This window comes from Lepidochelys olivacea (assembly GCF_965140295.1).
Source record: "Lepidochelys olivacea isolate rLepOli2 genome assembly, chromosome: 3".
NCBI classification, from domain to species: domain Eukaryota; kingdom Metazoa; phylum Chordata; order Testudines; family Cheloniidae; genus Lepidochelys; species Lepidochelys olivacea.
In genome coordinates, this window is record NC_140413.1 from 127098564 (window position 1) to 127125155 (window position 26592).

The 26592-nt window shown below is 40.5% G+C and overlaps 1 protein-coding gene across 2 annotated transcripts in view; it reads right to left on the bottom strand.

Moving 5' to 3' along the window:
- RPS6KA2 (ribosomal protein S6 kinase A2) overlaps positions 1 to 26592 on the bottom strand; it is a 475722-nt gene that overhangs the window by 233732 nt on the left and 215398 nt on the right. Inside the window, exon 1 of one of the 2 annotated variants that reach the window (XM_084622452.1) lies at positions 23738 to 24075. The exons of the other annotated variant lie outside the window; for it this stretch is intronic. Coding sequence (XP_084478578.1) covers positions 23738 to 23836 — 99 coding nt within the window. The 5' untranslated portion in view covers positions 23837 to 24075. Of the gene's footprint in view, positions 1 to 23737; positions 24076 to 26592 lie in introns of those variants that run through there. 2 annotated transcript variants of the gene reach the window in all.

A 26592-nucleotide genomic window follows, 5' to 3' on the forward strand; every position in this document is an offset into this window, starting at 1 on the left:
CCAGATTGGCTGCCCCCTGCAGCTCTTCTCTAACTGGCTGTGCCCCATGCAGTCTTTCTATGCCACTTGGAGGATTCACCTCCACTGCCCCCTTTTGGGGCAGGGTATGATAGGCTCGCAAGGCCTCCATTAACCCCTTCCACTCCTGTGTCGGGTGGGCACCACATCACAGTTATCCATAGCGAGACAAAAAGGAGTGATCTGAGAACAGCATCAGGAAAGTGCAAATAGCAATACATAAGAACACCAAGAATGGACATACTGGATCAGACCAATGGTCCATCTAGCCCAGGATCCTGTCTTCTGACAGTGGCCAGTGTTGGATGCTTCAGAGGGAATGAACAGAGCAAAGCAATTAGTGAGAGATCCATCCCCTGTCATCCAGTCCCAGCTTCTGGGGGTGAGATATTTAGGGACACCCAGAGCATGGGGTTGCATCCCTGACCACGTTGGCTGATAGAGCCATCAATGGCTATCCTCCAGGAACTTATCTAATTTTTTTTGCACCCCGTTATACTTTTGGCCTTTGCAACATCCTCTGGCAACAAGTTGCACAGGTTGACTGTGCATTGTGGGACGTAGTACTACTGTTTCTTTGTCTTAAATCTGCTGCCTATTAATTTTGTTGGATGATCCCTGCATTATGCAAAGGAGAAATAACACTTCCCCATTCACTTTCTGAACATTAATCATGATTTTATAGACCTGGATCCTATCCCCTGTTTGTCATCTCTTTTCTAAGCTGAACAGTCCCAGTCTTTTTAATCTCCCCTCCTATGGAAGCAGTTCCAGAACCCTAATCATTTTCATTGCCCTTCTCTGTAGCTTTCCAATTCTAATATATCTTTTTTTGAGATGAGGTGACTAGAACTGAATGTAGTATTCAAGGTGTGGGTGTAACATGGATTTATATAGTGGCATTAGGATATTTTTCTGTTTTATTACCTATCCCTTTCCTAATGGGTCCTAACATTCTGTTGGCTTTTTTGACTATCGCTGCACATTGAGCAGATGTTTTCAGAGGACTACCCACAATGATTCCAAGATCTCTCTCTTGAGTGGTAATAGCTAATGTGGAGCCCATTGTTTTGCATCTATAGTTGGGATTATTTTTTCCCCCATTTACATTACTTTGCGTTCATCAACACTGAATTTCGTCTACCATTTTGTTGCCCAGTCACCCAGTTTTGTGAGATCCCTTTGTAACTCTTTGCAATCAGCTTTGGACTTAACTATCTTGAGTAATTTAGTATCATTTGCAAACTTTGCATCCTCACTGTTTACCCCTTTTCCAAATAATTTATTACTATGTTGAATAGCACCAGTCCCAGTACAGACCCTTAGGGGACCCTGGTATTACCTCTTACCATTGTGAAAACTGACCTTTTATTCCTACCTGGTGTTTTCTATTTTTTAAACCAGTTACTTATCTATCAGGGGACCTTCCCTTTTATCACGACTGCTTACTTTGCTTATGAGCTTTTGATGTGGGACTTTGTCACAGGCTTTCTGAAAGTCCACATGCTTGTTAATGCCCTCAAAATATTCTTATAGATTGGTGTGGCATGATTTCCCTTTACTAAAGCTTTGTTGACTCTTCTCTAGCAGATCATGTTCCTCAATGTGTCTGATAATTCTGTTCTTTACTATAGGTTCAACCAATTTGCCTGGTGCTGAAGTTAAGCTTCCTGGCTTGCCTCACAGGGTATTTGTGTGTTTGCTGGTTAGCTAAGGTTTGTAAAGGCAAGTGATTGGGGCCTGGTGGGTGTTGGTAAAGAGGTGCTCTGAAGTCCACACTTCTTACCTTGGGAATTGAGAAGAGGGGAACATAGCTGGAAAGAAGGGAAGTCTCTCTAACCCCTTCATATTAGATATTAGTGGTGGTGAGGACAGGAAGCTTCAGGGCATCTTTTCCCCTCTGTCGCCCTGTGCAGTGTGAGAGGGCTTAGGCTGAGCCAGATAGGGGAGAAGAGGGGAGGGATTCTTTTTCTGTCGCCCTCTAGGGAGTGTAACCCTTATGGAAATGTCCTGTAGAATTCAGTAATTAAAAAGCTTTTACAATTATTTGAACCTCCTACAGAATTAAAGGAACATCCACATTGGCTTTAATGGCTATTTAATACCCCCACTCTAGAGATCTACAGAATGGTTTTATACAGCTTAATATTTTCTATTGATTCTATAGGTTTTTTGTTTGTTTTTTACAGTAACTTCTAAAGAATCCAGTTGAGTTTATCCCTGTAAAATTCTCCAGGACTTCCCCCTTCACAGGAATGGAGCTCTAAAGAAGCCACAAGCCTCTCTCTTCACCCTTCTTCCCCTCGGACATGGGGGAGCCACACGGGAGGATGGGAGAAGTAGGATCGGAATGGAAGGGGGGGAGCCTGTTGAGCCTCTTCACTGGGGAGTAAAGCTGTCAAAATAAAGCTTTGAATCCTATTAAGAAAATATTGCTAGAAAAACAGTTCACTCAGTATTTGTGCCTCCACCTGAATGAGAACCCCAAAAATGGGTCAGCCAGAGTTTGTGGTCCATGCTAGAAACAAGGCTCAACACACCATTTGGGCTACAACCCAGAACTTTTATCCCAACCTTGGAAGTTTGGGGAAGAGAGAGGTGTGCAGATAAAACATTTTGGGTTCATCTCATCTTTAGTCCAGGATATGCTGCACTGGGCTCTTCTAGATTGTACTGGAGGAGTCAGTGCTTTTGTCAGTACAGTAGAGGCAAAAAACCTCACACTAAACCTAGTAAAAAGATCATCTCTCAAGGTTGGCATTTCCATTTAGTCACCTCTACTTTCCTACTGAATAAACAGGAAGTTGGTTTTTTGGGGTTTTTTTTTTTTTTTGGCCTTAACAGATTTTTGTGAGGTTGTGGCTGTTGCAACACTCCAGGACTATTCGCCTGACTAAGTTGGCATCAAAAGGGGGATCTCACAAGAGACACAAGATGTCAAGTATACTTTGGTGTCTGTCCTTTGGAAGGGCTAAAACAGTTATCCCTGACTGCTACAGGGAATGGAAGGTCTTATGGCTCTGCTGCGTACTTCCTCTTTCCTACAGTCCGGCTACACCTCAGCCTTTTCCCTTCATTCTTCTGTCTTTGTGGTTGACCCTCATGATATTTTTTTTTCCTCTCTCTCTCTCAGGAGTTGGCAACCTTTCAGAAGTGATGTGCTGAGTCTTCATTTATTCACTCTAATTTAAGGTTTCGCGTGCCAGCAATGCATTTTAACGTTTTTAGAAGGTCTCTTTCTATAAGTCTATAATATAGAACTAAACTATTGTTGTATGTAAAGTCAATAAGGTTTTTTTAAATGTGTAAGAAGCTTCATTTAAAATTAAATTAAAATGCAGAGCCCCCTGGACCGGTGGCCAGGACCCACGCAGTGTGAATGCCACTGAAAATCAGCTTACGGGCTGCCTTTGGCACGCGTGCCATAGGTTGCTTACCCCTGGTCTGGACATTTCTATCTTCTGTGAACATGGTTTAATTTTATTTTTTCTTTCTAAAGTTTATATATACTTAGTTGAGTTTTCTTGGTTTTACTCCTATACTCTCTATTCTTTCTGCCTTCCCTATTTTCATCCCCTTCATTAATGTACGTCCACTAATTTCTTCCTTCCCCTTCCTACGACCACCATTCCTCCACAGCTCCTCTTACTCCTGCTTCTATTTCAGACCTTCTTTCTGAGTGTCCCACTTACTAGTAGTTTTGGGAAATGTTATACTGAAAATACTTTAGGCAAAGGCTTTAGGGCTAGACTTTCAAAAGAGTTCAGCTCCCCATAAGAACAGGAGATGCTGCACACTGAGTACTTCTGAAAATCTGGTCACTTCACTTAAATGAAAAACAAGCATGCCTGAAAATGTGACCCCAATTGTGCATATAGAGCACTCTTGAAAATGTGGCCTCAATACCATTTTTACAAGTAAAGTCCCTTCCTCTCTCTCCCAACCCCTGGAAGACTATGGGAAGTAGTGAGGGAGAAAAAAAGCCAGCCTTGAAGGATGATTTGGAGTCAGGGAGCTGATTTATATTACTTAGCATTTACAGCATAGCTTGATTTCCATCTTCAATAATTTGCAAATGTTAATTAACCCCTGAAAATGGTAGTGAAATACATGGACTGCATATGAAACACAGAACATTGGTGTTTAGGGGCCTAGAGACTGCAGGGGTCCTCATTTAAATAAGAACTATTTAGACATCCCTGGATGGAAAGCTGAAAGGGAGAAACATTTTAAAATCATGACTTGTATAACAGAGAAGTCCAGAATTTATTTACAAGGTTTTGCCATTTTAATCATGCTGAGAAAATAGTTTTGATTATAAAGTGACTGTGAAATAAAGGTTTTTCCATTTCTCTTGATTAAGCAGCTTTCTACAGTGGTTCAAAACTGAACTGTGTGAGAAAGGATGGAGAAAGTGAGATGAGCTGATTAAGAACAAATCATTTCTATCTATCTTAGGTACTTATACGGCCCCCATTACCATAGTATCTGAGCAGTTCCTGTGAAGTAGGGAAGGATGAAGGACTAAGGTAGAGGGAAGTGAAATGACTTGCCCACGGTCCCACAGGACGTCTGTGGCAGAACAGGGAATAGAACCCAGGTCTTCAGTCCCAGGCAAGTCCTAACCACTAGGCCGTCCTGCCTATAACATACTGTAACCATAGCTTACACTGCCACACAGCTCAGCTGAATATCATCATCTTGCATAAGCAATGCCCTGCCTCTTGTTGCTAATGTAAGAAAACGTTCTGTATGCTGTCAATAATTCTGTTTGTCTTTAATATTAGAAATATTAGTAAATAAACTGGCAACGCAAACAATAGAGAAACAAACATTGAGTTCAAAGCACTCATTCCACTACTAATACTATAAACTGAGCGTGAAGCCAGAGGGATACACTTTCAGGACCTTGAGAAAAATCTTATTTGTCGTTCATAGTTGATATGTTTTTTTAAAAAAGATATGCAAATGGCAAGTTCCTATTCAAGTTTTGATTTTGCACTGTAAAATGTCACTAATCGATGAAATAGATGATGGAACATGGTTAAAAACATACCTGTGTCTGGTTGTGATTATCATCAATTCCCTAGGTCAAACATGTGCCAGTCCTGCCTAGAACAAAATGCAAAGACAGTCCCTGCCCCAGAGAGCATACAGTCTTAATTTCAGATGTCACAACAAGTAAGGGTCATAAACGGACAAAGGGCTCAAAGGTTAGTGTCAAAAAGACCCAAAAGGAGACAATCTGACTAGTGGAGATAGGAGATGAGCGTGGCATTGGCATTGAAAAGTGATTTGTTCACTGGAACAGAAAGGAAGGAGTAGGTTTTAGAATTACCCACCCCTTGTGAAGTACCTTGAGAACAATGGGCGAAGAATGCTGAAAGTGAAATAATATTACTAGTAACTAACTAGATTACTAAAGTGCCACTTTGATTAATATTTTACCCTATTTAAATTATTGTAGTATTTCTTGTAGTGTTTCTCAGGTGAGAAGGAAGGGCAGCAGCAAAAACATGGGCTGCCAAGCAGCAGGTTGGCATCCAACAGAAGTAAAAGCTAGATGGCTTCCAAGCTGTGATGCGAGATGATACATAAGGTATTACGAGATAAAAGCCATAAATTTGTTTAAATTGACAACTCTTTGGGGAAGGGACAGGTTTTTGTTGTGTTTTTTTCCCTCCTGCATTTCTACAGTGCCTAGCACAATGGGGTCCTAGTCCACGACTGAAACTCCTACAGCACACAAAATGCAATTGTAGTTGCAACACATTCCTTATGAATCCTGTTCACAAACTAATAAGTAAAAACACCACCACACGTTTTTGACTAGTGTTCTTTCTTGTGAGTAGTAGAACAGATTGTCTGACAAGACAGCACATCAAATACTGCTTAGATACATAACGTTAGTGACACGTACCCACATAAAACACCACCCTCCTCTGTGTATTAATTTATTGTCGATAGCACTTTGAGGCAGAGTGTATGGAGGAGGGGAAAATACCAATACAGTTCTAATTCTATATTATAACATTAATTTCAATAATTTGATCTCTGACATTAGTTTGTAAATAACATCGCACTTACAGCAAGCTTCTGACTGAAGGTGACTAAAAATCATTATTCCAAGGATAACGCAGAGTAAAAATCATTGGTCAGATTACAATAAATAGGTATGAACCTTAAGAAGCTCTGTAAAAGCCCTTCAAGCCATTACAAAAATTCTCATTTGCTTTCTACAATATAATGCTATAACTGTCAAAAATAAACTCATGGGGAAATCCTGTGCACATTTAATATGGATAAAAACAATAGGGTTTTTTAGAAATTGAATAGGGTTCTTCCCCGTTTGCTCTGCAAACGCAGTCCACGTGTGTAAAGTCCAGGAGCATCTCTTTCCTGAGGGGTTGGCTTTAGTAATAAAGAAAACAGCAATATTATATATAAATAAGCTTAAACCTTCTCCCAAAGCTCAGCTGTTTCAAGGTTTCCTCCTATAAGATTGCTCAGTTGACACTCGGAGCATGTCTTTACTACAGAATTAAGTCAACGTAACTTACGTCAGCATACAGCTGCTGCAGTAATTACATTGCTTGTGTGTGTCTACACTTGGTTCCTCGTATTGGTGATGCGCGTCCTCACCAGGAGTGCTTGTACCGATTGCACTGTCAGTTTGGGGCATTGTGGGATGGCTTCTGAAAGCCAGGAATAGTTGATGTAAGCAATGCAGTGTCTACACAGACACTGTGTAGACTTAACTACACTGTGGAGGTGGAGTTAAATCGGTGTAGCGGGCAGTTACATCAGTGGGAGCGAAATTTTAGTGGTAGAGACTCACATAGTTAGTTCAACATAAGCTGCCTTGCATTGACCTCGCTCCGTAGTATAGACCAGGCCTAACCCTCTCTTTCTAGAGAGCCACTCCCACCTCCCTTATTTGCAGATAGATTACCAAATAATTTGCCTCTGCAGAACACACATAGCAAGCACAGGCACGGGCTCTGTGGGTGCTCTGGGGCTGGTCAAGCCCCCCCGGGAAATGACAAAGTTGCTGCCTGTGATAGCATGTCTTGGTCTTGCTGGGAAAGGATTACAACAAAGGTGGAATGTTTCAAGGAAACACTGCTGCCCTTCTACAGTTCTATAGAAGTTACTTAAAGCTGACAGAATTTAATGTACCATGATAATCTTTCCTAAATAACATTTAACTATCTATTTATCTGATAGAATTCTATAGCAGGAACAACAACTATTGACATCTGTGGGATTGTTTAAAAAAATGTAATGTACTGGATTTTCAGAATGGTCCTTGGATGCATAAACAGGAATCTTGAGTAGGAGTAGAGAGGTTATTTTACATCTGTATTTGGAATTGATGCAACTGCTGCTGGAATACGGTGTCCAGTTCTAGTGTCCACAATTCAAGAAGGATGTTGATAAACTGGAGAGGGTTCAGAGAAGAGCCACAAGAATGATTAAAAGATTAGAAAACCTGCTTTACAGTGGTAGACTCAAGGAGCTCAATCTATTTAGTTTAGCAAAGAGAAGGTTAAGAGGTGACTTGATTACATTCTATAAGTACCTACCCGGGGAACAAATATTTAATAATGGGATCTTCAATCTAGCAGAGAAAGGTATAAAACAATCCAATGACTGGAAGTTGAAGCAAGACAAATTAGACTGGAAGTAAGGTGTAAATATTTAACAGTGAGTGTAATTAACCAGTGGAACAGCCTATCAGTGGTCAGGGTGGATTCTCCATCACTGACCATTTTTAAATCAAGATTGGATGTTTTTCTAATATATATGCTCTAGTAATTATTTTGGGGAAATTCTGTAACCTGTTGTCAAGGTTCCTCCCCCACTCTGAACTCTAGGGTACAGATGTGGGGACCTGCATGAAAAACCTCCTATGCTTATCTTTTACCAGCTTAGGTCAAAACTTCCCCAAGGTACAAAATATTCCACCCTTTGTCCTTGGATTGGCCGCTACCACCACCAAACTAATACTGGTTACTGGGGAAGAGCTGTTTGGACGCGTCTTTCCCCCCAAAATACTTCCCAAAACCTTGCACCCCACTTCCTGGACAAGGTTTGGTAAAAAGCCTCACCAATTTGCCTAGGTGACTATAGACCCAGACCCTTGGATCTTAAGAACAATCCTCCCAACACTTGCACCCCCCCTTTCCTGGGAAATGTTGGATAAAAAGCCTCACCAATTTGCATAGGTGACCACAGACCCAAACCCTTGGATCTGAGAACAATGAAAAAGCATTCAGTTTTCTTACAAGAAGACTTTTAATAAAAATAGAAGTAAATAGAAATAAAGAAATCCCCCCTGTAAAATCAGGATGGTAGATATCTTACAGGGTAATTAGATTCAAAAACATAGAGAACCCCTCTAGGCAAAACCTTAAGTTACAAAAAAGATACACAGACAGAAATAGTTATTCTATTCAGCACAATTCTTTTCTCAGCCATTTAAAGAAATCATAATCTAACACGTACCTAGCTAGATTACTTACTAAAGTTCTAAGACTCCATTCCTGGTCTATCCCCGACAAAGACAGACTATAGACAGACACACAGACCCTTTGTTTCTCTCCCTCCTCCCAGCTTTTGAAAGTATCTTGTCTCCTCATTGGTCATTTTGGTCAGGTGCCAGCGAGGTTACCTTTAGCTTCTTAACCCTTTACAGGTGAGAGGAGCTTTCCCCTGGCCAGGAGGGATTTCAAAGGGGTTTACCCTTCCCTTTATATTTATGACACCTGTGTTATACAGGAGGTTAGATTAGATCAGGAGTAGCCAAACCTGTGGTTCCGGAGCCATATGCGGCTCTTCAGAAGTTAATACGCGGCTCCTTGTATAGGCACCGACTCCAGGACTGGAGCTACAGGCACCAACTTTCCAATGTGCCGGGGGGCGCTCACTGCTCAACCCCCTGGCTCTGCCACAGGCCCTGCCCCCACTGCACCCTTCCCACCCCCTCCCCTGAGCCTGCTGTGCCCTTGCTCCTCCCTGTCCCCTCCCCCCGAGCCTCCTGCACACCATGAAACAGCTGATCGGGAGATGAGGGGAGGGAGGAGGCGGCGCTGATTGGAGGGGCTGCTGGTGGGTGGGAGACGCTGGGAGCGCGTGGTGGGGGCTGCTGACATATTACTGTAGCTATTGGCAATGTACATTGGTAAATTCTGGCTCCTTCTCAGGCTGAAGTTGGCCACCCCTGGATTAGATGATCACAAGGGTCCCTTCTGCCCTTGGAATCTATGGATCTATGAACATAAGCAGTATTTGCATGTACTTGAATGGTCCAGATTTTGGATGAATATCAGCAGAAACCCAATACTAGCTTTTGTAGAACCTGGGAATGTTTAGGTTAAATATATATATATATGTAGAAACCAAAAATGGAGGGCCTTAAATATAGCACAGAATGACATCCTTGCTGCAGAATACTATTGGCTGATTTAAGAAATGTATAGAAAAGTTATCACTATAGTAAAAATTCTGTAAATCTCTTCCGTAAGTCTCAGATTGGTATTAAACAGCCATGGACATCATTAGAACATGTGAGAGATAATGCCAAGAGGGTAGAGTAATTCAGCTGCCAAATTTACAAATTGACTCGAGCTGCTTCTCACCCCCATTTCTTTCCTCACCAGTTAAAAAACAAAAACAAAGCAACCTTTTGTCCTGCCTTTGGAAAATAACCCAGCAATTTATAAAATCAACACTGCGGTGTACGGTTTTGAAGATAGTAGAGTAAATATAAGCACCAAGTGATGGTGAGAACTTTGGAGAATTTAGAACTCATTCAAACACTGGTGGCTTGAAATGTTCCATTAAAACTAAATATGTTCAAGGTTTGAGTTCTTCTCATAGTGGTAGCACATTAGAGAAAGAGACCAATGGATCCCTCGAATCTCCTGGCATTTGTCAACCCTGACAATCATCAAAATCAGTACTCTGATTGGGACTTCTTAAAAGAACAAAGAGCCAGGAGTCATACCTTGTGATGCAGAGCAGAGAGCTGAACTAGCAATTTGCCAGGAGCCCAAAAGCCTCAGATAATTTATATGCAAACTGTCAGAAATACTGTTAGGAGATATAAAGGAACACCTCCATAATATTTGCTTGTATGGCTAACTTCCTTGACAGATAAGTAGAACTTTGTTTTGGTTCACCAGCCAAATAATATCCACACACCCTACAACTGATCAACTTTGTTCTCCACCTTTAATTACAAAGAGAATGTGGCTAGAGGCCATGTTTAGTGATTCTGTAGGATGCAACTCCGCGTAGTCTCTCAACTGGGCACACCTCCTTTCCCATGGTATGTGTACAAGACAAACTTTGATCTGAAGATGTCTGAGATAGCAAGTGAACAACACTTTTAAAATCAACAATGTAAATCTTTCATGCTTTGCCTTGGGGATTTAATAGCTTCCACAGTAATTGCTCTGTCCAAAAAACATTGCTAAGTTTTTAATGATCTGAAAAAAATGAATATTTTTCATGGAAAAAATATTTATGACTTAGTCAAGGCTATTTCACAACACTTTAACTTTTCATAGTTATATGTCCAGATGTGAAATTTTGTCTATGTTGTTTCAAAAAGTTGTGAAACTTTTTTTTTTAACATATGTTGAAAAGAATCAAATAATTTGTTGGAAAAAGGAATCACTTATTTTCACTCAAAAGTGGCCTCATCCGTTTAAAAACCAAGATTGTTTCAAAATATGACTAATTTTCATGTAACTGAAATATAAAAACCTCCTCAAACTTTGAAGTTTTCCAGTTCACTTGCAAACATTTTGCACAAGTCTAGTGCAAAGGAATACACCTCTCTCAGATGGAGATGCTCCTATTTCATTTTTACCAGATTCTTGCACCTTTTGTAGTAATAAAATCATAGAAATGTAGGGCTAGAAGGGACTTCAGATGTCATGTGTGATATCTGGTGAAACAGGCATAAAGTGAGGTACTGTAAATACAATAGTAAATTGGCTCTTATTTCTGTATTATGTAATTTCCTTGAATCTCCTCAAAAAGGAAAGTCCAATGTTTTGAACAGTGTTTGTCCTTAACTGTTTAAGACTTAATTAAAAATAGGTGGAAATTTAGATACCACAGTCATGAGTGTGATAAAAAAAAAAATCTACATAGGAGAGCCCAAATAGAAACGTGTAATCTTATAATTTTCTGTGTCTGAAGAGTTTCAAAGTTGTGTAGCTTTTTGATTCTTGCCAGTTTGTGCATAACAACACTGCCTTGAGAGGGAAACCTCTTCTTCTGTCTGTAGACCAGTTTTGGAAACTTAAAAGTAGACAAAGTATAAAAAAAAACCTTCTAAAGCAGAGGCATGGTGAAACTAGCTGTGAGTGGATAACTTTGCACTGACATTTGATTTTTGAGTGTAAGTTTAGACTGTCTCTCTTCACTAGTTTAGGGTTTGGTGGCGGATTCCATCTTTAGCACCTGAATGTAATAAGGATTAACAATTTTTAGACATTAACTCACAGCTGAAAATAAGACAGTTGGTTGAGTACTATATTAAATACAAATTGATTTTAGCAAGGAACCACCATACTAACTGTTGCCAAAGCTAGAAAGGAATCACTGTTTCCTGTGATCAAAGACTGAGAAAAGGTGATGGTGTCTGTGGTGACTTCAGACTTTTTTTAAACCCCAAACAAGCTCTGGTTTTGTGAAGTCAGTGGCAATTCTGCACACAGAGCAGCTACAAAAGAAGGCTCCTTTGGACAGCTGGGTCATCCAAAAAGTTATTGTAGAGAACATTTTTCTCTCTGCCTTTGCAAAACTTCTGTAGAATTGAAGTAACCCTACAAAACTTTGAAATTTTTTCCTCACACAGCACCAATGGTGTTCCCCACATTCTCTAGATATCTGTGAAAAACCTAAATGCCACTTTACTCAGATAATATCTCCAGATGCACTGGGGGGAAAAGCGCCAGACAGTGGAACTTGTTACACCTGTATAACAGGTGTAAACAATTCTTCCTTCCCTCTCCCCCTCCTCCCAGTGCAGACAGGGCTCCATCCAGACACGCCCCTCTCCCTCCGGCTGCTATTGCTACAGTCAGCTCTAGTTTCTTTCTGTGCAAGACAGAGAAATACTCCCTGGGCTTGCTTTCCTCTCAGCTCGCCTGTGCTGAAGCAACCATGATTTGGCCTATATTGTTTGGTGGGACTGAATTTATTTCAGGCAGCATTCACAATGCCCGATACTTGAAAATCTAGGAAGTGAATTTACCTTTCCCAAATGGAAGTCCTGGATAGAACACAGTCAAGTGTTCTTAGGATCCATCATTTCTGAAACACGATATACTGATCTAAAGTTACTTTAACTGCTCAGATTTCCCAGAAGAAATATTGACCAGGGTTGAACTTTTAAAAATACTGCCGTCTGCTGTGTATCAGCTTATGCTTTGCACATCATTGAGCTAGAGATATCAGTATTCCTTCTCTCAAAAACCAAGGGTACATCTAACCATTTTGATTACTGGTGGAAAGATAATCATGAAAATGGTGATGACTCACATTTCATTCTCTGCCCTTCCTTCCCTCTGCCTAGAGACAGAGCCATTCCTCAGATGTGACACCCATTTATAGAATATCAGGGTTGGAAGGGACCTCAGGAGGTCATCGAGTCCAACCCCCTGCTCAAAGCAGGACCAATGCCCAACTAAATCATCCCAGCCAGGGCTTTGTCAAGCCTGACCTTAAAAATATCTAAGGAAGGAGATTCCACCACCTCCCTACGTAATGCATTCTAGTGTTTCACCACCCTCCTAGTGAAAAAGTTTTGCCTGATATCCAACCTAAACCTCCCCCACTGCAACTTGAGACCATTACTCCTTGTTCTCTCATCAGCTACAACTGAGAACAGTCTAGATCCATCCTCTTTGGAACCCCCTTTCCGGTAGTTGAAAGCAGCTATCAAATCCCCCCTCATTCTTCTCTTCCCAGTTCCCTCAGCCTCTCCTCATAAGTCATGTGTTCCAGTCCCCTAATCATTTTTGTTGTCCTCCGCTGGACTCTTTCCAATTTTTCCACATCCTTCTTGTAGTGTGGAGCCCAAAACTGGACACAGTACTCCAGATGAGGCCTTACCAATGTCGAATAGAGGGGAATGATCACATTCCTCGATCTGCTGGCAATGCCCCTACATATACATCCCAAAATGTCATTGGCCTTCTTGGCAACAAGGGCACACTGTTGATTCATATCCAGCTTCTCGTCCACTGTAACCCCTAGGTCCTTTTCTGCAGAACTGCTGCCGAGCCATTCGGTCCCTAGTCTGTAGCCATGCATGGGATTCTTCCGTCCTAAGTGCAGGACTCTGCACTTGTCCTTGTTGAACCTCATCAGATTTCTTTTGGCCCAATCCTCTAATTTGTCTAGGGCCCTCTGTATCCTATCCCTACCCTCCAGCGTATCTACCACTCCTCCCAGTTTAGTGTCATCTGCAAACTTGCTGAGGGTGCAATCCACACCATCCTCCAGATCATTTATGAAGATATTGAACAAAACTGGCCCCAGGACCGACCCTTGGGGCACTCCACTTGATACCGGCTGCCAACTAGACATGGAGCCATTGATCACTACCCGTTGAGCCCGACAATCTAGCCAGCTTTCTATCCACCTTATAGTGCATTCATCCAGCCCATATTTCTTTAACTTGCTGGCAAGAATACTGTGGGAGACCGTGTCAAAAGCTTTGCTAAAGTCAAGGAACAACACGTCCATCACTTTCCCCTCATCCACAGAGCCAGTTATCTCATCAGAGAAGGCAATTAGATTAGTCAGGCATGACTTGCCCTTGGTGAATCCATGCTGACTGTTCCTGATCACTTTCCTCTCCTCTAAGTGCTTGAGGATTGATTCCTTGAGGACCTGCTCCATGATTTTTCCAGGGACTGAGGTGAGGCTGACTGGCCTCTAGTTCCCAGGATCCTCCTTCTTCCCTTTTTTAAAGATGGGCACTACATTAGCCTTTTTCCAGTCATCCGGGACTTCCCCGGATCACCATGAGTTTTCAAAGATAATGGCCAATGGCTCTGCAATCACATCCGACAACTCCTTTAGCACTCTCGGATGCAGCGCATCCGGCCCCATGGACCTGTGCTCATCCAGCTTTTCTAAAGAGTCCCGAACCACTTCTTTCTCCACAGAGGGCTGGTCACCTCCTCCCCATGCAGTGCAGCAGTCTGGGAGCTGACTTTGTTCGTGAAGACAGAGGCAAAAAAAGCATTGAGTACATTAGCTTTTTCCACATCCTCTGTCACTAGGTTGCCTCCCTCATTCAGTAAGGGGCCCACACTTTCCTTGACTTTCTTCTTGTTGCTAACATACCTGAAGAAACCCTTCTTGTTACTCTTAACATCTCTTGCTAGCTGCAACTCCAGGTGTGATTTGGCCTTCCTGATTTCACTCCTGCATCCTCGAGCAATATTTTTATACTCTTCCCTGGTCATTTGTCCAATCTTCCACTTCTTGTCACGGATTCTGGGACAGAGATGGCCAACCTGAGTGTTAAAATTCACTCGAGTAATTGTTGGCAAAAACATTTTAAAAAAATCTCATGGCAAACAGAGACAGGTGATGGGCTATCCCTTCGGAGGGGAAAATTCCTGGATTTTTCTCTTTTTATAGTGTTTCTCCTTAGTAATTATGGAAGTGTAAAGTTGTGGATTAAAATTTCCATCCCTTGATAATACATCTACAATGAACAGATTAAAAGCATAATTTGTTTTTTAAAGTACAAAATTTGTGATGGTTTTAAAATAGAACATTTTGACTAACCTGGTTTATGAGAAACAGGCCACTCCTTTGTTTCCCTCCCTCTTTTTATAATCTGTTCCTTTTAATTTCTCTGTTCCTCTCACTTCTGCTCACCCACTCTTCCCTGCCATTCTTGACTGGAACAACCATGGCTGTTATAATCCTGGAGAGCTGTAAAGCTAAGGCTCACTGTACACACCATATGCAAGAGATGAAGTTTGCCCTTTCGCCCTTGCTTTTTGTAACCCTTCTGCAGTGTCACATTCACAGGAATACAGCTCTCTAGCTGGCATCACTCATTTATCTTCCCGATGATCAGTGGACTGTCACGGTCTGGGATTCAGCATCCCTGCTTTTGGGAGGCAGAGCGAGTCCCCATTTTCCAGTGGCTATCTGCAACCATGGGCCAATGAATTTCTCTCGCCTTGCTCCTTTCCTCCCATAAATAAAGCTCAAGGATTTGAACCTGCTGAACACTGATGTGGAGAATTTTGGTGGCCTGATTCAGAAGTTCTGAGCACCCATAAATCCTGTGGAAGTCAGCAGGAGCTGAGGCTGCTCAGCCTCTTAGAAATCAGGCTCTTGGGGACTCACTCTTCAAAGCACCTGTGCATCACCGAGAACATTTTCACTCCTCAGAGATCAGGATTTGGTTCTTCCATGTCATTAATCTGACTAAACTCTGTTTACTTTGTAGACCCTGACACTGGGAATAGTACATTGTTGCTTTTAGCATTCTGCCTCCATGTGTATACTTGACCAGGACAATAGCTGGGAGAAAATTCAAATGTCATCCAAACAACAGAACATTTGTTTCATGAACAGTTGATTCATAGCAGACAGTCAGTTCGGGGACGGAACAATATTCGATGGTTCCAAAGCAAATTCAAAATGTGGCCTTACCGCATATCTCTAGAGTGCCCCCTGCCCATTCTGCTACTCACCCAAAATCCTAACCCACACAACAAGCTTTCCATACCCAATTCACCACAACCCCTGATGGCTCTGTCTGTTTTCTCACCATCCCACAGTTCAAACGCCTTGTAGGTCAACCTCTCCCCTCCCCTTGAAACCTGACTCTTTCGAGCAGCAGAAACTCTTGCAGGTCCCACTAGATTCCTGAGCTCCCACCTGCTGCTGTATCAGGACTCAGACCTACACCCCCATGACTCAGCTCAGGTTTCAAATGAGCAGGAACTTCTGACTGGGATTCTGGCTCCATGCTACACCATTTCCACGGCACTGTAAGTCAGTGGCGGAAATGAGCCCAGTTTCTATGGCATCTACAGTACCTTGGAAAAGAATCGTTAACAGTCACTAAAACTAGGTGAAACTCAGTAAATTTTGCCTCCTCTACCAACTTTTTGCCTTTTTTGCTCTGTGTTTCTACCCACAGTGTTTCACTTTGAGTTTTGTGCTTCAACGAACCTAGCAGCTCAAAGCGAAAATCATTGGAAACTGCCAACTTTTGTCTATTGTAGTTTCAGATGGCTGAAGTCATGTAGAGCATGGTTTCCATTCAAAATCGACCACCCAGGTTGTCTGAAAAAATCTCAGCAAACATCACATTTCAAGCCAACTTGTGTTGATTTACAATTTTGGAGGGTAACTGTGTAAAACTCAGCCCAAAACTACCAAGTTTCATGGGCTTTACCTCTCTGTTTGATTTCAGGGTTGTATTAACTTGAACCACACAGTGAAACTCGAGAATGCAAGATTATGCCAGTCAAAACCAGAAAGAAACAAAAACAGCATTCCCTCCCCCCCAGAAATTCAAACTGCACTTTATTTTGCATTTATAATGAGACCTGAAGTCAGGTAAGCTTTACCTGGTGCGGAGTTTTGTTATAATTTATAAAGTTTCACACATCACAACTTGCAATTGGAAACTTTTAAATACAGCAATATTCTCCTTTCCCCGAAATACTGTATTTAATAAAAGAGTACATTAGTAATCTATCCTTGACTTCTTTTGTGTCTGCCAGTCAGCGGCCTGAAAACTAATTGGTTTAGTTCATTTCAGTGTTAAGTTCCCTCTTCTGGCCCTGGACTTGCCTTTTGTGGGTCCTCTATTTTACCACTGCTGAGACTAGAGCTACTATCCTCACAAAGTGCAAGCAGCAACCTACTATGTGAAGAAAGCGAGCCTGTCCCTTGCCAAGCCCATGGACACTGTGTGCTAAGTACTTCTCAGCTGGAAGTTGCATTTTGCATGCTGTCACAGCTGGATCTGACATCAGTATATTCTGTAAGTATTACTTCTGAAATTGGAAATTTCAGATCAGAAAACTACCCTTCCCACCACCACCTCCTCCCTCCCAACCTCTCTTAGCTTAACTCTAACTGTTGTCTAACTCAGGCTTAGATAATGAGTGTTTCATCAGTTCCTCGAAAGTGGAAAAATCTTCTATGCGGGGGGGGGGGGGGAGGAGAAGGAGGATAATAAAATTGCAGGTAGCAGGCACCCTGATGTGTTTACGAAGCAGGAGTGCTGTATTTGAGGAGTATTTATACTTATTTATTTTCATTCAATAAACCTAAGTAAACAAATCTTGAACTGGTGAAGGACTTGACCCTGGGGAGGTTGAGGTCTTTTAATACAACAAGCAGGCCAAGTTCATTGTATGTCAGGTTCTCCCCATCTATCACTTCATCTGCTTCTTGAGATACCAAACTCTCTGAGTGCTGTGTCTCTGGAGAGACAATGTGTCTGATATGGATGTTTGATGTGTGAACACAAAGTCATCTAGGAAGCTACTGTAGGAACTGAACAATCTCATTGAACTAATTTTTTTTACTACCTGAAAGTCAGGATGCAAACTAGGCTCTTGTGTAAAAAATGTGTATCTGAACTTGCTAAGTGGAGAAACAAACATATCAGCTTATTTATCTGCATAAACATTCTGACTTTGAAGTGTTTTTGTCTCATGTACTGGGATAATTTATTTTAAAGAGATTATTGTAGCTTTTTACTAACGTTTTGGACATCATAGATAATAAACCAGCTGATTTGTTGCAGCAATTTCAAATTTTAGCCTGATGGATGATGCACAGAAGCAGCAGTCTTATCAAGATTACTGTGTTTCTTTGGACATTATATGCAGACTGCAATATAATGGGATACTGGCTGTTTTTCCTCAGTTTTGGATCAATTTACTTTCTTTCTCTTCATGAATTAGATACAGATTTATTTAGAGCAGTGGTTTTCAACCTGTGGTCCACCAACCCCTGAGGGTCCATAGACTATATCTAAGATTTCTAAAGGGATCCGCACCTCCATTCAAAATTTTGTAAGGGGTCCGCAAATGAAAAAAGGTTGAAAACCACTGATTTAGAGACACTGCAAATACAATGTAATTTGAAGAGAAAGGCATTGTGCTATCCTTAATGGAAAAAGTCCTACAGACTCTTATATAATTTAATATAGAATGATAAACATATCTACTTATTCTGTTGGCAAGGTTACGCTAATAATAAATTAGTCTAAGTGTAAATGCGAGGTTGTCTGTTAAAGTGAGGCAATGTTGTTGAAAATACACATATGCATGTACGTGTGTGTATCATGAATTGTACATTGTCAGTAGAAATAAACCACAGCATAAAACTGCTTTTAGTTTTAAAACTCTTATTTTTATCTATTTGATCCTTTTTTCCTGTCCTCCCATCCCCCAATATTTCCCTAGAAAATTGTGCAGTTAATTTTCACCAGTATTCACCCAAGTTTTTCAATTTTTGTAGTAAACACAGAAGAATTCCCACAAAATTTTAAACATTATAAATGAAAAATGAAGGGACGTGATTATATTCTATGTACTGGTTTAATGCTTTTAAATTATGTAGTTTTTAGAATAATTTCTGTAGAATCCTAGTTAATTTCTATTGTTTCATCCCTGTTTAATTCTACAGAACCTGTCCAACATCAAATTCCAGTCGGTGAATGTACAACCAGTCATTGCATATATTCCACCTGACCTCTGATTGGGATGATATAAAGTAACTACAATGTGCCCTACAAGTGAGCTCAAGGATGGGAAATGGATTTTTTTTAAAAGGAAAACTGTACACCAAACACAAAGGAGGAGACTGTCAAAAGCTTTTTGTCCTGTGAGTGCAGAGGTGTTAACTGTCCATTTCATCTTGAATGGTCTCTTACAGCATAACTCCTTATGCTAAACAGTTTGGTCCACCTTCTATTTAGCTGTGACACTTCTCTGAGTACCTTTCCCAGACCCGAAGAAGAGCTCTGTGTAAGACTGAAAGCTTGTGTCTTCCACCAACAGAAATTGGTGTAATAAAAGATATTACTTCACCCACCTTCTCTCTAAAAACCCCCAAAACAGCTAAACGTTGAAAAAGTCAATGGGAGTTGGGGGTCTCACCCCCCATTTGTACATTTGAAAATCCCCCAACAAAAGTATTAATTACCATGAGAACAATCTTACAGTCAGGAAAAAGGAGGAGGATGTTGAAAATAAGTTGATATAAAAATAATAAGTGTAGATGGAGACCCTGAACACGCTGAAAGGTCTAATCCAGGAACATTTTCAGAAAAGTGATTTGTTGATTTGCTATTTTAAACAATCTTGTTGCATGCTGAATGATCTCAGCAAGGAATTTTATTTCTTACAAACTCCTTGTGTTACTGTTCATTAGTGAGATGTGAAATTATATCTATGTATTTATATGCCCCAATAACTGTATTATCTTTGCAGCTCCAAAGATGTTACAATACTTCGCGTGAAGCCATCCAATAGCTCCAAGGATTTACATACCAAGACACAAAGATGTACTGATCTGGCTTTGCAAAGCAGCACATAGGAATTGGAGAAGAACTCGCAAGGGCTTGATTATATTCCAATCACCAGAAAAAGAAATGTCCTTCATCAAAGAAAGGAATGAGGATAGTGGAACCACAGTTGGGACTAATGACCTGAGACTATGAAGGTGGCTGATTAAGTTGCACTCCCCCCCCTCCCCCAGCCTTCATATTAGGTCAAATCCTGGCTCTCTACTGTGGAAGGAGTTTATTGGGGGGAGGGACTATTAGCCATTAAGATTCACATTACTTGTATCTGGAGTGACACACCTAACCTTGGAAGTGGTCAGGCCCAATTTAGAAAGGGACTCAGGACTCCATGAGCACACTGTGCCTTGGACCAATAGAGCTTCTCAGAGGTTGGAGACATCATTTTTATTGGGTCTAGCCTCCCAAGTGCACACAGCATGGATTTGCTAAAGACTTTGAGCCCCACTGGAAGGTGTCTTATGGCAGAGATGAAGAGCCCTACCCCACAGATCATGATCCTCTTGCTCAGGCTCTGCAGAAATTAATCAGATTTCCATGGAGGGGAGAGATTCAGGGGAAATCTTTTTGCTGATGGTCATGGTCTTTCCCAAGATGACAGCTCTACAGAGCTATCAGCCAGGACTGTCTTCTCTAAGAGTTGTACTGACTCACTTTGGAGCCTTGGTCAACATTATATCAAGGATCTAGACAGGGCTAGAATATGGATCATAGATATTAGTGTGACTAAACACAAAGTTAAAAATAACTGAAAATAACAAAAATGGAGAACATCGGCAGTTGTTCTTTCCTGGTAAATGTTTTAGATTCTCATGTTTCCAGAAACATTTAAAGGCGGGAAAGGCTTTTGCATCATTGGAATAAATATTATAATTAAATTCTTTGCTTGTTGCATCTTTACTGCATTGTTTTATTAGAATGTCATATTTAACCTTTATTTATAAGTCAAGGAATCTTCATCTCTGCCACAAGACACATTCCAGTGGGGCTCAAAGTCTTTAGCAGATCTGTGCCATGTGCACTTTCTCCTGGTGGTTTTACATTTATGCTCATTGACACTCAGTAAGAACTATAAACAAAACTCTGCTTTCAGTTCCACATTTGCAATTCCCCTTGATTTCACTGGGTGTTCAGTGGACTTCAATGGGAATTGTGTGCACATGTACAAGGGCAGAAGTTGACCCTGCATGTTGAATAATATTACATCACAAAATATAAATGAAAGTTAAGAAATATTGAAAAATAGTATAAAACTTAAAAACTAAATATGTAACAACATAATTACAAATTTGAGCTGAGTTTCTCCAGAATAATATAAAGGACACATTTTGGATAAGAAAAAAAAAAACAAAAACCCCACAAACCCCAACATGTTCCTTATTTACCATAGTATTGGTCTCCACTACCTTTCTCATGCACAACTTAAGTCATGAACAAGTTAAAAACCTAATAGTGTAAATGAGGCAATGGATTTGGATGTCTCCGATAAAGAAGTGATATTGGTGTACTGCAGCCATTAAGCAAAGATCAAGTTTTGGTCTGCAACTTGCAAAGTCATCTTCTGCATCCATACCTCTGATTTACAGAGCTATGAATCTTGTACAACTAGAGTTAAACCAAGCAGTAACAGCACAAGAATGGGGGGTGGGGTGGGGGAGGAGATAAAATGACCAGCAAAACCTTACCTAGTAGATATATCTTAGACATTACAGCAAGTGTGGTAATTTAAGGATATAAAATTACTTGAAGCAAAACAGGGGTAAAAGGGAGACAGACAGACAATGATCCTCCTATAAATTTCAAATCAGATCTACCAACACATGGTTTCTGCCAGGTGCATTAGCAACAAACCACTAAGCAAAACATTGCTATGTGTATTTTCGCCAAGTTCCCTGCCTTTATTTTATTTTTTGTTCATGATAAATTTCTATGTACCGACTTCATATTTTGTCTCTTTATAAGTGTATCTATTTGGAAGGAGAATACTCCTATTCTGAACGATCCAACTACCAGCAAGCCTCCTTTGCTCTTTATATTTTGCTGATGAATACTCATTAGCTTGCAATTACGAGTGTATATGCAGAAGTGCTAAGGGATGGGATTCACACAGGGGGCTTGGTGTTTGTGTTTGGTTTTTCCACTAAGTCGGAACTTCTCTGATGATTTTCACACTTAAATAGCAGAACAGATTTTTAAATCACTTTTTTCCCTTCCTGGTTGAAAACCCCCTGTTCCCTGTTGCATTATAATACAGAGTGACTTTGCATAAAGTGGGTTATTACTGCCAAATAAAGGAGGGAAGTGGGGAGTGGATGTGATACTTTGTAACTTAAATAGGTTACAATAGTTCTTGAACAAGATTATTTAAAAGTCAGTAAATCCTGGTACAAGAAAACAAGTTTAGAGAAAATATCCCAGACATTTAAAAGAAAATCTAATAATTTGTTTAAAAGGCAATTATTGTTCATAACTATGTCCAAAAGAATTTTAAAGACTTCTTTTAAAATAGGAATCTGAATTATTGTAAATGTAGAGGAGTTGTGCTAGTCAGAGTCAGACTATCCAACAGATTAGTTTATTAGCATGGTGGAAACTGCTCCTTCCCAATGTAACGAACCAATGGCATTGTCACACAAATAGTTAACACGAGTGGTCTGGTGGGACTCTGACACCTCAGAAGTCATCTCCTGCTATGCTCTGTCCAGGCACTAATGATCAATCATGATGCTCTTGTTAGTCCCTGAGTAGAACTTCTTCGTGGAAGAGCCACAGCTTTGCACCTGGCTTTGCATCTGCTCTGGTGGAGCATGGATTTGATTACTTTCATGGACTGTTGCAAGATACATCTCTTTAATTTAGCACTTCCATGATTTGGGCACAAAGCTGAGGGAGGAGAAATTTATTTTCCCTGCCAACGAGGTTTGGATCAACGTGGCTGGATGTCAATTGGTGCCAACATTAGTTGGTGGAGTTTTGTTTTTTTATTGTGATGTATTCCTATCTGATGGGTGAAATAGAATTAGGCAAGCAATACGATTTTTTCAGGAAATAGTTAAAAAAAATCTATTTAAATTCAGTCTTTATCATATCCTGCTTAAGCAATGCAATATCAAGACCATTATCATCAAATAGCTATTTGATGTCTTAGATATAACATGAAGGAAATATATTTTTTTTAATTTATTTGCACAGTATGAACCCGATCCTCCTCTCAGGACACTGGCACAAACTGAGAGTAACTTCACTGAGGTCAATGGAATTATGAAAAAACAAATGCAAGTAAGGGAGAATCAGGCCTTGTATACCTTTGTTTTAATGGGGAGGTAGCAGATCATCTGCAATGACAAAGAGAACAAAAAATTATATATATAAAACTGACTGTTCCCAAATCCAGATACAGGGTCAAAAAACGATGTGATGGATGGAATACAGAAATCCTGATCCTGCCCCATCCAAACATTCTTATACATGAATACTTCTTTCTGACTGAAAATGCATTTCACTTGGTGATAGTGTGAACACATTTTATATAGATTATTTTGACATTTTCCCAAACAACTTCTCCTTTTCAGTAACAGAAAAATGCCAGGATGGATGGGCTGAAGAGAAGATGAATGCAAATATGTGACAAGGATGGGAGCCTATAGGAAGACAAAGCAAGGGCAATTACTATCCTGGATAAAAGAACGGTGAGTCACTTTCGCAAACCATGAAAAAAATAATTGAACACCAAGTATTGCAATAGACTGAGTTGTGGGTGGGGTTAGGAAGAGTAAAGCAGGCAGCTACTATAGATTCTGGTGCTGTCTGTGCTAATTTAGGTGAATCTGTAATTATTTCAAACAAGTTTATAATGTCCTGATTCAGGTTTCCTTCTCACGTGCTATGCCAGTGAAATAAGCCTCAATAACATGCCAAATATATTTTGCAATATACAGTGCATTACAAAAAAAGCTTAGTGATATTGAATAATACCATTGCAAACACCACCACCTATAGAGGAAGATTACCTTTAACTGCTGATTACATCAGCAAGTGCAGCCATCCCCCACCTCTATAAAAAGCACACAAGAGTATTTGCCACATATAAAGAACTTAATAAAAATTTACCTCAAATCTACTTAAACTTGAGCTCTTCGACCGAGACTTCTTGCGGAGATATACTGAAAAGAACCTACGCACTGTGAACTTCTTCATATTCATTTCCATTGCCCCGTTTGAACTACAGTGCAGAGCAGAGAGGAGCTGCAGTGACGAAGAAGGCTAGTGCATCCCAGTTGCCCCTTATATTAAATCCACGGAAGAGAGATTATCAGAAGTATCTTTGCTAATTCATCAAGTCGTGTACAGATAGATACACAGAAGGTATATTACAAGAGCCATCAAATCTTGCAGTGTGCTGTTTGCTGCTCAGAGCATAAGTGCTTTTTACTCTGTCTTTCTTTCCACTGTTTACATTTCAGTGCTGCAAGCAGAACTCCCTTTCCACTCCCTCGCTCCCTCGCCTTAGGTCCTACTACATCCAATCAGATCAGCTTTTGCTGCATACATAATAAGCACCAGAAAATGACAGCTACCAACTCCCAGGCAGAGCAGGTTTGCAATAAAGAGTAGACGTGTCTATTGCTTGCACTCCTGTTCTCCCAGCCAGTCTTTTCCAATCTCTTGGCTTGAGAACTGTAGGGGGAAAATAAGCACATGCTGCATTTCTGTTTTTAGCTTGGAATTTCAGCAGAGCTATAATTACCATATACAATATGGGCCAGATCTGAGAAGAAACCAGCTATTGTAAAAGAGATTCTCCTAAGAGAAGATTGAAAGACACCATGAGCCCGCTGCTAAATAGTAGCGTCTGAAGCTCATTTTATTCTGTGGATTACGTTTTTTACCTTTATCTGTGTGAAGTTAAAACATTTTTTCCTGAACAACATTAAACTCCAGCACACAGCGCAGATATTACAGATTACCTAAAGGCTTTACATTTAAATAGTAGTTTGTACAACACTTTGAAAAGATAAAGCACTATATAAAGGTTAAGTATTGTGATTATTATTATATTGTGATGGGAGTCTACAAATGTTAAGAATGTATACATACATACAGAATAGGAACCTTGCTCTTTGTACAGTATAAAATCATAGAATATCAGGGTTGGAAGGGACCTCCAACTAGGAGGTCACCTAGTCCAACCCCCTGCTCAAAGCAGGGCCAATCCCCAACTAAATCAGTAATTCTGAGTTACTCATTATACTGGACACATGCAGACCTATGCTTTCCCTCCCTATTTTTAGATTTCCTTTAGAAAACTACTGCATCTCAATGTGGTTCTGAGACCCAAAGTATTTCTGTGCCAGCCACATACAGCTTGGGCTCCTTGGCCTTAATTATCTTTCCTTTCCAACTGCTAAAGACCATCAAGACATACCTTTCCGCCTATGTCCTTATATGGCAAGAGAACAGTGCTGAGGACTTATTAATGACTCAACTGAAAAAAGGTCTGAGACAACAGTGACACCACCATACTGGGGAAGGTTCTCAGAGGCTAACTGACAGCACCACTGCAACTGATCAGCCTTAAAGAGAAATACACTTTTTGTGTTAATTGCTTACTGGGTCTCTTCAGGCACCTTCAGGGGCTGTGTCATGATTATCACAGGCTGCTCTATTGATCGGTTAGTGGCAAGGGTAAAAAAACAACCAACCAAACCTATCTATAACTGCAACAGCAACCATGACCATTTTCCTAAGATGTCACGGAGTTTATGGTCTCAGCTTACACAGGCCCTATCTTCCCCACCTATATCTTCCTGCACCCCACCCCAACTCCTATCAATTATGTAGCTGTGAAAAGCATCTACCTTGTCAGCTGCTCTGACTGCGTCCTCCTCCTCCAGATCCTGTCATTGGCTTCTTCTCATCTTCTACATCAAATGTGAACTCTGCACCCTTGCTTTCAAGGTCCTGGTGAACTTAGGTTTCCACCTAACTTTTTGATCTTGTTTTTTCTTTCCCGAACCGCATTGCTCCATACCTGCTGCAAAAGCTTAATAATGCTTTTTATATCCTTCTCTTATCTTGTTTCCACCCAGCCCCCTGTGCCTGGAAGAAGGCATGTCCTAGACCAGTGTTTCTCAATCTTTCCAAATTACTTTATCCCTTTCAGGAGTCCGATTTGTCTTGCGTACCCCAAGTTTCTCCTCACTTAAAAACTATTTGCTTACAAAATCAGACATAAAAATACGAAAGTGTCACAGCACACTATTGCAGAAAAAAAAAGATTACTTTCTCATTTTGTCTGTATGAAATTTAAGTTTGTGCTGACTTTGCCAGTGCTTTTTATGGAGCCTGTTGTAAAATTAGGCAAATATTGAGATGGGTTGATGCACCCCTTGGAAGACCTCTGCCTACCCCCTGGGGTACGTGTACCTCTGGTTGAGAACCACTGTTCTTGACTATTCAAGAAGTACCTTATTTCATCACATGAATAAGGAAAGCAAAATCTAGATCTAATATTGTAATTTTTGGGGGTGTGATTAACAAAAGTATTTTTGAACTGTCTTAACCATTGTGGTTTTGAATGATAGCTCGGTTGATGGCATAATAGATGGGATTGCTCAGTTTTCTTAAATCTTTTCCATCATATATATGGAAAGCCCATCTATTATGCCACCACTCAAAACCACAGTGGGTTTATAAAGTTCAAAAAATATACTTGTTGTTCACCAAAAAAATAAAATATTTCGATATTAGATCTAGATTCTGCTACTCTTACTTACGTGGATGCAATTAGCCCTTCCCAACTCTTACGGCACAAGGAGTTGCACCATCAATTAAAAAAAAAAAGATTTAAAACACGTAGCGTGTCCCAGAGTTAAAAACAGTTATTGATGGCTTTTACTATAAGATCTGTCACTGCCTTCATGTTGCAATGGGATTCTTACAGTCTAATATACTGCAATTTTCAG